The sequence below is a fragment of the Elephantulus edwardii genome, unplaced genomic scaffold, assembly GCF_000299155.1.
Source record: "Elephantulus edwardii isolate Elephantulus edwardi_28Jun2011 unplaced genomic scaffold, EleEdw1.0 scaffold00057, whole genome shotgun sequence".
Classification (NCBI taxonomy): Eukaryota; Metazoa; Chordata; class Mammalia; order Macroscelidea; family Macroscelididae; genus Elephantulus; species Elephantulus edwardii.
In genome coordinates, this window is record NW_006399807.1 from 1,149,436 (window position 1) to 1,160,357 (window position 10,922).

The 10,922-nt window shown below is 49.6% G+C and overlaps 1 protein-coding gene across 1 annotated transcript; it reads left to right on the forward strand.

Moving 5' to 3' along the window:
• Positions 1–1,064: 1,064 nt before the first annotated feature.
• LOC102874831 (chromosome unknown open reading frame, human C1orf226) lies at positions 1,065–6,608 on the forward strand. Its single transcript, XM_006887363.1, has 3 exons — positions 1,065–1,098; positions 3,660–3,987; positions 6,098–6,608. Exons 2-3 carry the CDS (start codon positions 3,671–3,673, stop codon positions 6,606–6,608), a joined length of 828 nt encoding a protein of 275 aa, XP_006887425.1. The 5' UTR covers positions 1,065–1,098; positions 3,660–3,670.
• The last annotated feature ends 4,314 nt before the right edge of the window (positions 6,609–10,922 follow it).

The following is a 10,922-nucleotide window of genomic DNA, read 5'->3' on the forward strand; positions in this document are numbered from 1 at the left end:
GAGTTTAATACCTAGAAGTTTATTTTCTCACAGTTAAGAAGCTAGAAGTGCAAACTGAAGGCGCCATCTCTCCCTCTGTGTTGTCTTTGGAGGAAAATCCTCTTCTCTTCGGAGATTCTGCTCCTGAATGATCTTCACATGGCTTGGCATCTCCCTGTCCCCATCTCTGTTTGCTCCACCATTTCATATCTTTTCTATCTCAAAAGAGATTGATTTATGACTCATCATGCACTTATATTGTCTCGTTAACATAACAAAAGAAAACACAGTCCCAAAAATCATTTTAACCACATGTGTAGAGGTTCTAGGATTTGTTGTTGTTATGTGCCGTCCAGTCACCTGCAAATCAAGCAACCTGCATACAACAGCTCCAAACCGTGCTCTGCCTGGAGCCGATTCACAGCACATGTTTTAGAGTGAAACACAATTCAGTCCTGGTTTGGAACATTAGAGCACGTTGGGATTTAAATGAAGCCTCACGCTTTGGCAATATCAGGGGCCTGGCCTTGTCTTTGGGGGCAGGTTGGTGTAGATAGTGGGTGTGGACATCAGTGGATGCGAGTTCTGATGCCCCTGTACTGTTAGCTCCTCGTGGGATGATGGGTAAGCCTCTCTGCCATGAAGTTGTCTCATTTTGTTGATTGAGAGAGTTTGAAGTGGAAGGACCTCTCCCATATCTAAAGCCAGGTGATCTACATGTGGAAACTAGACAACATAGTCAGGAGTTGGGCCCAGCGGCTCTAGAGGACTCAGAATTTTATCTGCTTTGACCCATCATTCTCACACTGACAACAAGGAGCTTTGTGTATATTTAATGTAAAGAAGGTTTATAAGTTACTGGGGAAAATATGGGAGGCTGATGCCTTAAGTACCTGTTTATAAAGTTTTGTAAACATGATTGTGTTTTGGTTTAGCTGTTGATAAGTTTGCAGGACCCTGGTGTTCCCAGGGATAGTTAGACTCCTCATAACAAGAGGTACAAAACTTCTCAGTATGTCGCTGCCGTGGCCCAGGCGGGAGGTGATTGGTCACTGCATAAAATATTTCTCTCTCTCTCGTTTGTTTTCCACCTGCTTTCCGAGCCCCTTTCTCAGTCAGGTAAGATACCCTCTTTCTTGTGGATGACCTCTGTCCAGGTGCACCCCTCTACTTGGACACGTGCATGTTGGGGGGAGGGCCACTCAGCGTTGGTCCAGTCATCTTTCCTCCATCACCATTATTTTCAGAGCCACTGAGCCTCTCTCTAGTCCTGAGGAAATGGGGGATAGAGGGAGGGACAGATTTGGGGGTCTTTAGGTCCATGAACAGGAATTGGGCTTATTGTGAGTTCCTGGACTGTGGGGGTGAAGGAAGCCCCAGCTAGAGTCCCACATGGGCAGAAGAAAGGTAGTTTCTCCTGGCTTAAACTCAACACCCCCTGGTGACCACTCATATAGTGGGTGTTGGGAACAGCTTCCCTAAGACATCATTTCATCACCCAGTCAATCCTTAAGCTTTCATGTAAAAATCAATACAATTAAACTAACTCAACAAATGCTTACACCACCCTTTTTTAGACATTTTAGGAGATGAAAAGCACTTAAGACTCCACCTCCCCTCCCATGGTACTCTAATGAACAGTATGGGCAGAAGGGAGAACCCACAAGCCATAAATTACTGTCAGAAAGACTTCATACTTAGACCAAGTTTAAACATTCACTTTAAAGCAGAAAGGAGGTTGCAGCTTAAATATCTGAACCAGGAAATGATGGGGTATTTGTCTTCCCCTGATTCCTTGGACCCAGCTAGGTTTTGAGTTAGGGACAATAGTTTTATTTCCAAGGCCACCTCTGCTAGTCTGAAGGTTTCATGATAAAGAACAATGAGAAGAATGCAGGTTGTGTTAGGTATATTATAAAGGATGAAGTGGGGAACACTGTTAAGTATCTAGGAGTTGATGGCCCTGTTGTGAGCCTGGCTGAGAGCTGCTCACACGGTCCATTGATGTCTTCAAGCCTAGGACAGACTCAGTCAGTCAGCCCTTCTCCGGGGATCCCAAGGAGGCTCTCATTCATGCTCCCTGACTCGTCTCCTCCGTAGTGGTGTGTGTGCTCATGTGTTTGGGACACTTTGAGAAAACAAGACCATGCACTCATTCAGAGGGAATTCTCCACCCTTCTTCCCACCTTAGAATTTGGCCATCCATATAGCTTGCTTGCCCATATTTACTATTTCTGTTGATTAGCACATTTAAGAGAAATGCTACTTTTGGCTCCCATAATCACTAGCATAGAGCAGAGGGAACAAACAGCTTTATGTAAGAGGCTTTGACAGAATTGAAAGTATGCTCTGACTTTTAGGAAGACTTAGAGAGAGCAGGCACAAAGAAGAGCCTAGAACAAAATGGAACCTCCTCTAAGATTCACACAGCATTCAGGGCAGTGAGAAAGGACAGACACACCAGGGCTGCTTCTAAAGCAGTGGGGTGGCTCTTATCTACCTGAGCACTAAATTGGCTCTCCAGTTGAAGAAAGGAGAGCTCTGCCTAAGTGTGGGGCTGTGTGGCTAGAACAGAACCCGGTACCTAGGCTCCAGCCATTCCAACCACAAACCTTGGAGCTTCCTTCTTAGCCTTCACAGTTTTCCCTCTGCAAAATGAGTTCAGCAGTTCAACTCAAGATACTCCTTGTCTCAGATTCTGACTCTGCACTGGAAATATTTCCAACCCATTGTGTCTTCACCAGCTCTCTGAGTTAAAATTTTTGAGCGAATAAGAAGTCTCCTTAAGAGAAGAAGGACCATCTACCAGGCGTGTTTAAGCGTCTGTTCCATGGCTTAGAAAAAGCACAGTAGTGGTAAGAACCTGGATTTGGAATTAGAAGACCTGAGTGCCAGTCCTTGTCTAACCAGTTTTTAGTTCTGACCTCTAAAAAAAGCCAGTCAATTCTTCAGAGCCCCAGATTCCTATTACACAGTTAGACGATTGACTGCACCCACCTCACTAGGTTGTCATGAGGATGAAGTGAGCTGTTTGTCAAAACGTTTCTGCTTCACTGGCACCAGGGACTTGGAGTAAACTGCATCTGTCCCTCTGCAAGCAGCTAGCCCCATTCTCCCCAGTCCCACCTCAGGGGAGATGAGCACCTTGCTGGCCCATTTCACAGGGAGAAAATGGATGTGCTTTGCAGGTGGATTTTTGGCAGGAAGCTTCCAGTGTCGAGCCTCTCACATCCCTCGAGCAGCATCTGTCCCAGTGTTTGAGTCACAGAGTGCAGCTCGACCTGTGCTCACTGCTGAGTCAAATGCCATTATTTCATTGTTTCATTCTCATTTTTCCTTTGTGTCAGAGGGGACCCCTCTCCCCCGCCCTGCAAAATGACTCCAAGGTAGAAGAGTCTATCTGTGAGTCAAAGAGGCAGGTTTCAAGGGATAAGCTAGCTTTTCTCTGGGTAGGGTTAACTTGGATGGGCAGACTGGAATTTTCTCATCTTTTGTTATTCCTTTTAAGAATGCCGGGTTGGGAATGTTCAAGAGTGCCTTGCGGGCTCATTCTTGAATATTTCCAGAGCCATATGCATTTAAAAGTTTGGGGTGTGGTGTAAGGAGAACAGAAGCAGTGAGATACGGTCACCGGTCCTCCTCACCGTCCACTCACCCTCTCTCTTTTCCTCTGTCTGCAGTTGATCACAGCATGTTCGAGAACCTGAACACAGCCCTCACTCCCAAGCTGCAGTCGAGCCGCTCCTTTCCTCACTTGTCCAGGCCCGCGGCCTCCAGCTCTGCCACCCTGGGGTCTGTGGAGCCTGGTGGGCCAGGACTCTGGGTAGGCAGCAGCCAGCACCTCAAGAACCTGGGCAAAGTCATGGGCGCCAAGGTGAACGACTTCCTGCGGAGAAAAGAGCCCTCAGGCCTTGACGGCGTGGGTGTGATGGAGATCAACAAGACCGTAGGCGCCGAGCTGGCCAGTGGAGTTGACGTGGCATCAGGGGCCTGGCTGGAGGATGAACGGTGAGTGCCCATAAGCCCCAGTGCCCTTGCGGCTTTGCCAAGGTGCCTCTGTTAAAGGCCTCTGGGGAGGAGTAAATCTGATGGAGTTGAGAACTGTAAGAGCGGTGGAAGGGTGGAGTTGATGCGGGCTAGCGTCGGCTTCCGTAAACACAGCTGACATTTGCTGTTCCTGCTGCGTACTTCGGCTACTTTATTTACCGTTATCTTCTCCACATCTCTGTGAGGGAGAGTGTGTATTATTTCCACTTTGCAGATAAGTCCACAGAGGTGAAATGAGTTGGCCGAGGTCACAAAGTAAGTAATTGGCAAAGCAGGGTTCAAACTTGGGCTTCTCTTTTAGAATTGATTTCTTTATCCCACGACTGATTTGTGGAAGAAAGATTAGCCCCGGGTGTAAACTTGAATCAAAAGAGGAATCTGGAAGAAGGCCAGTTTTAAGCTCAGCATAAGAACTTCTCCCTAAGATTTAGAGCTGCTAGAATCTGGGATCGCTGAGGAGGAAATAGTGTCCTGGTCTGGGGCCTGTTTGTGAGGGTCCACACTGGTGTGGCAAAGATCCTGCAGCAAACATCAGGATTCCGGATGAAGATTCGCCCCCCAGTTCTTCCACATGCTGGGACTGGTGATTCTAACTCTCATCTCTTTGCAGGAAACCAAACTAGAACATGACACCACATCACCTCTATGGATTAAGCCAGGATTAAAAGAGGAAAAATAACAGTAGTTGCTAAGGAATTCTACTGTCAGACACAATGTCATAGGACCCATTAAACTATATATGTTACAGATTACAACCTTCAAGTTTTCAGAAGGATCTCTGGTTAAGCTACTACCAAAAGATCACAGATTGAGTCCAAACTGGAGAAAGATGTGCCAGTCTGTTCATGTAGAGATGACAGCCTAGGAGAGAAACTCCCTCAGGCAGTTTTTTCCTGTTCTTTAGGGTAACAGTGAATCAAAATAGAGAGCACTCGTGGCCTAGTGGTAAGAAGCTATACTGCAATCCCAAAGGCATGCAGTTCTAGTCCACTAGCTGCTGCATGGATGGGTAGTCTCTGAAAACCCACTGGAGGGTCAGCTTTGCGTTGGCTCTGACACCACAGCACACAACAGCAGCAAGTCAGAATGAACCTGGTAGCACTCCATCTCAATAAAGTGGCTTTCCAAGAGAAATATTCCAGATACTTAAATAAACCAGAAGGGGACTCATGATGGCTCAGTCATAACATACATGACAAGATAGTCATTGCTAGCCTCGAGCCATTGCCCTCTGGGGCTTCCTAGACATAAGCAGTAGAGCCAGATGGCAGTGAAGAGTGCACTACATGCAGGACCTAGTGAGGTTCTTGCTGTTGACCCTGGAGGCTGCCACCCCTTCATGTTGCTCTAAAGACTGATGTGGTCTCTCGGGCTGGGCTACACCAGAATTAATGTCTTTAGTCCACAGTTTGTGGTTTCAGCCATATCTTCAAGCTTACACAGCAGTTCTGTGTCCTTCACGGTTTCACGCTAGAATCGCCTGGAGAAATATAACAAATGCAGATGCCAGATCAGTTGAGTCACATCTCCAGGGAGTCTAGCTCAGGCCCAGGTTTGCCCAGAAGCTCCCTAGGGCGAAGGTGATACACAGGCACACTCAGGGCCGGTGCCCTGGCCATGCTGGTATTGGAGAACCTGTGTCCGCTAGAACCCAGTGGAGAGATTTGCGGGAGACCTTCCTAGATAGCCCTCCCATTCTTCAGTCTCAAACCCACAAATCCTTTCTAGGCCTTGTTTTAAACACCTGTGCCTCTGAGGTGGGACGGTCATGGAAAAGGTTTCCTGCAGAGGCTCTCATACTGTGCAGAATTCCCTTCTCTGAAGGCATGCCAGCATGTCTGATGTCTACCGTTCACGAGTGGCTTTTATCCCGTGTCCTGTGAACACAGAGTGACGATGTAAAGGCTTTTAGCCAGTTAATTAACCATGCTTGAGTGCCCGAGACATACACACTAAACTGAGAATGAGATCGCCGCAGAGGGGCAGTGGCAGGTGGAGATGGAGAAGCTGGAGTGCAGGGCGCATGGGCGTCTCCTCGTCCTGAAAGCATGTGTTCTTGTCATCCTCACAGGTCAGCTCTGCAAGAAGCTTTCCCAAGACTGGACCCTCCGCCGCCCATAACCAAGAAGCGAACTCCTCGGGCCCTGAAGACCACCCAAGACATGCTGATTTCCTCACAGCCCGTCCTGAGTAATCTGGAGTATGGGACAGAGCTGCTGCCTGGGCAGCCCCAGGACTCCCCTCCCGCCGCACCTGCTCCAAGTGAACCCGGCCCAGCAGACAAGGCCCAGCCAGAGGGCACCTTCGAAAAGGCCCCGAGGGCCGAGGCCCTTCCCAATGGAGAGGTTTCCCTGTCGGTACCCGACCTAATCCACAAGGACAGCCAGGGCGAAACCAAGCTGAAGATGACTGAGCGGAGAAGAGCCTCCTCCCCTGGCCTCGCAGAGAGAAATGGTCTCAAACCCAGCCTGAGCCCCGCCAGCCTGGCTGAGCCCCCAGAAGACAGCAGCCTCCCGCCTCGGCCACGGACCTCTAGCCTTGACAATGAAGGCCCTCACCCAGACCTGCTGTCCTTTGAGTAGAGCCCTTTCTCTTCCCTGCTCAACACCACTTCCCTCTTCTCTGCTTCCTTCCCCACAGTGCTAAGGGCTCCATGTGCTCCTCGCAGACAGCTGCTTCTCCCATTGCAGGAGAGGTTACCAGCCAGCGCCCTAGTCTGCAGAAAAGCAAAAGGATTGGGTGCTGCCCTGACAGCTGGTACCACTCCTGCTGTAAGCTTTGCTGGGTGCTGGTCATGGCCCTTGGATCGCTTTTCTTGCTTTCCCCGTTTTCCTGTGGGTTGCAGAACCGCTAGCTCAGAGTGCTGGCTCTTGCAGGAATTTTTTTTGCTGGTCTTCTACATACTGCCAACTCCCTGCTCTGTTCCTTCCCAGTCACTCCCTCCTCTTCGTTCCTTCTTGGTGGCCCAGAGGCTGGCACTCTGCTTGGGAGGAATTGAGCGAGATGTGGAATGAGGAGTTAGGCTTGATGATGGGCCTTGCCCTGAAGGCCACACCCCAACCCTGACTTAGCTCAGCTAGGCTCTCCTGATCCAAATTCAGCATAAACCGCTGGAGGCCAGTTGGCTTCTCCCAGTGGGTGGGGTCCAGAGAAGATGCTTCCCAGGCCTGAGTCCCAGAGGCAGCCCTGTTGCCTGGGATTCTCTAGGTGGTTCCCCTCTAATCAGCTGTAGAACAGAGTGAGCCCTCCCTGGAGGCAGGGCAGGGAGCCCACCAGTGAGGGGCCCTGGCCCTGCCCACCAGGGAGAGGAGTTTAGCAAAGCAAAGCTGCCAGCTATGCTCCAGTTTCCTACACACCAGGCCCCCATGGTATGTGCTGTGTGAGGACAGGGCTGGGCAGGCCCAGCAGCAGGGGAGCGTGATCTGGTCTGGTTTTGGGTAGGAGCCCCGAAACCTGGGAGTGGTTTGGGTATTCAGAGTGCTAGTCCTGATAGAACCTCGAGCAGGAGGAGTGGAGAAAAGAGTGAAAAGAGAATGAAAGAACAGTAGCCACTGGGGATGAGTGGCTTTCCAGCCCCCTTCCCACCATAGCCTGAAATGAAGCGATTCCAAAAGTTGAGCAAAGCAAGCGTGAGAGCCAGGGTGAGGTCTGGAGGAGATCCGAATGTGATGAGAATGCTGGGGCAATCCGCTTTTAATGAAGTTGGAGGTGCTTTGCTCTTTTGAGTCTCCCAGCTCTGTGCCCCCCAGGAGGAGCTGGTGGGCTGGCTTTCCCTGATCGTGATGGTATACTGGCCCCTGTGAGGGACTGACAGCATTACCTGCCCTAGCTGGTGGCTGCCCTCCTGGGTTAACCCCTTTTTGTGTTCCTGTCTCTCAGCAGGAGTCCTGTCATGCTGTCTTCCTGTGGCCAGGATGTAAGGGGATGATGTGATCCTAGGGCCCTTTGCAGCAAGGAGAGGACATCCCTTTTATCGAATAAGGTGGCTGGTTCCCTTAGAGAAGTCTGGAACAGCACACCTCGTTGGGACATGTCATTTGGCAGTCTTCTTCCTGTGGCTCCCCTTTTCCTGTTCTTTCCTTGACCTTCCCCCCAAGGTCTTGGAGACCACCTCGCAGTTCATCTCATCAACAAGCCCTGGCCTCCACTCCCACCACCTCTGTCATACAGAATATCAACACTAACTCCTCTAAAACTGGGAGACACAGGCTTCCACTGTAGCGTGGGCTGCTCTCCGTGCGTTCCTGCTCTGCAGGCCTGTGACCTTCCATTGTCCAGCAGCAATGCATAACTCCATGCTCTACCAAAGCCTTCCCTCCCTCCCTGAGCGTCTGTGCCCATGCCCGGCAGTGGCAGGCCCCGGTGAAGTGAGCAGGGGTGTTACAGGATCAGCCTTTGAGAACAGCACAGGATGTGATGCGTAGCCCCTAAATGGTCAACAAGTTCTCAAGACTGGCATTTTTGGGTCCTGTGAGTTTTCTCAGAATGGTTTGGGGTTTCACACAGGCAGAGGTGGAAGTCATGATTGTTGTTGTTACTGGCTGCCTTTGGATTGTCTGCCGACTCATGGCGACCCCATCCAGGGCCAACCTCATGATGGCCAGTCAGAGGGGCGTTAGGGCATCTAATTCACATCCTAGGAGCAAGTCCATCTGCGCTGAGTTCCCTGCATCAAAAGATCCATTAGCAACTTTGATGGGCAGCTTAGCAGGCAGGCACCAGACATAGGGACAGGTCTAGGCTACTGCAGTATCCTTGTCTCCACTCAGCACCCAACCTCTGGTAAAGACACAGGAAAAGCAGAAGGATCCTGCCAGCTTGTGCCAGGGCCATTGCCAGGTGACTAGAGGTGCTTTAGTGTCTGATGCCCAATAAGAGGCCTTGGGACTCTGCTCGTTGTAGCCTGTCCTCTCTGCATCTCCGTCGTTCTCCATGCAGGGCCTGATGCTGCTGCCTGGGAGGCTCCCAGAGGCTACAGTCTGGTCCTCGGTGCTGCTGATCTAGCTGGTGCTAAGGGCTAGGTGCTGCCCAGAGCCGAGCCTGCACCGTTACTAATCTTTCCTGCTCATGGCCCGAGGGTGGGTCAACTGTCCTGGCCAAAGCTTCACCTACTTTTCTGTGTCCATCTCAACAGTCTGACCTTCCTTTTGGCAGCGTGACAGACACACCCTTGTCATCCAGTGTCTCTGTGAGCAGTGCCTTTGGAAGGCTGGGAAACAAGGGAGGCTGAAGGACCCACCAACTTTCTCATAAATTGGAACCACAGTCCTTTCTCTCCATTCCTCCACCAGCCTCACCCTGTCCCTCCCTTCAGCATGTAGCTTTATCCTGACAGACCTCGAGGTGAGCTTCTAGGACCAGGGAGCAGGATAGTATCGTCCCTGCACAGGGAATAATGTGTCTGAAGGTTTACGTATGTGGATGATATGAAGACAGATATGCAATCCGTTGATTATTGAAGAACAAGGAAATTGGCCCCAGTTGAGGGGAGGAAGAAGATTACAGATATATTCTGAGTATTTTCTAGAGATTTTATATTTATATTTTTAGTAATTTTTCTGATAGAAGGAAACTAAATAATAAAATTATTTGCTTCCCTTGTTTTGTCTTGCTTTTTTCTCCTGACTGATAAGTTGGTTCCCTTATCTGATTGGTGAGCACTGGCATTTTGTTCTTTTGAGCCTGGGAAGGGGATATGGAGGTGATAGGAATGAGAGGAAGGTGGGTGACCCCCAACGAAAGACCTTTGAGTGACAATATTTTAGGAGATGATGTCATTTGCTCTTGTGATTGTCTGATGGCTGTGAGGGAGACCTCCTTCTTGCAGCCTTGACCAGAGGACATCAAGCATATGTACACAGGTAGGACCCTCATCTGATACAGATCATAAGGTCTTTTGTAAGCCAGTGGTTCTTAGCCTGGGATCCAGCCCCTCTTTCGCAAAGTTGGGGTAGAGCTTTGTGTATGAGTCTGTATTATTTTGAGAGAGAAAGGCCATATGTTACATAGACAGTCATCACCAGAAAATGACCCAGAGCTGCTGACTTCAGTCCTTCCTCTGCCATTGCTGCAGTGGCTTTCTCACTGTGACTGGGTTGACCTTGACCACTGATTGAGAGAATGTTGTTTGTCAGGAGGACCAGTCTGAAGCTCATTTGCCATGCTGCAGTCTTCAAGGCCAGTGTCAGAACCCCCACTGGCCAGAGAAAGAGACAAGATTAACCTCATTCAAGGGAAGAAAGAAAGTAGGGGAAAAGAAGGGAAGAGTTCTTTAATGTCCATCCACACATGCCCCAGCATTCCTAAAATGACAAGGCTAGAGCCTCTCTCCTCATTGCTCTTCATTTGCTTAGGGCTTGGTGTCTACAGTTTGGCACCCAGATTCCCTGGCTACACATTGGAGGTGTCTCGGACATGTGCCAAGTCTCTAGCCTTTTTTGCATCTGGTTCCACCTCTTTGCTTCATTTCTCAGATGAGGTGCAAGAAGAGAAAAACCAGGCTGCCTGCTTCCTCAGAAGTGGGGTGCATCCTATTGTTCTGGGAAGGCTGGGAACCAAGCCAGCATATTCCATGCAGAGGGAAAGGCACTGAATTACAATAGTGGCTTTCCCTCTAAGCCTGTGCTGCTGCTGCTGTTCATCAGAAGACCTCTCCCATTGGATGGCTGCGTGATCCGCTTCTGTAGTCATTCAGGTGTGAAATGTGCCTTTCATATGCCTTCCTCCCCCACTCTCCTGCAGAGTACTTATTTGAAGCTAAGATAAAGTCTGAAAACTTTTTGTGTAAAAATGCAGCAGTTGAGGAAATTTTAATGTATATATGTCCTGTTTCTCTAAGTGTTGCTCTCTGAAGTCCAGCCATTGTTCTAAATGTGATACAAAGATACAATTATTCA

Coding starts and splice junctions, on each gene's coding strand:
- LOC102874831 (XM_006887363.1), top strand. CDS start 3,671: ATGTTCGAGAACCTGAACACAGCCCTCACTCCCAAGCTGCAGTCGAGC. Junction 3,988..6,097: donor GCCTGGCTGGAGGATGAACG/GTGAGTGCCCAT, acceptor TCATCCTCACAG/GTCAGCTCTGCAAGAAGCTT.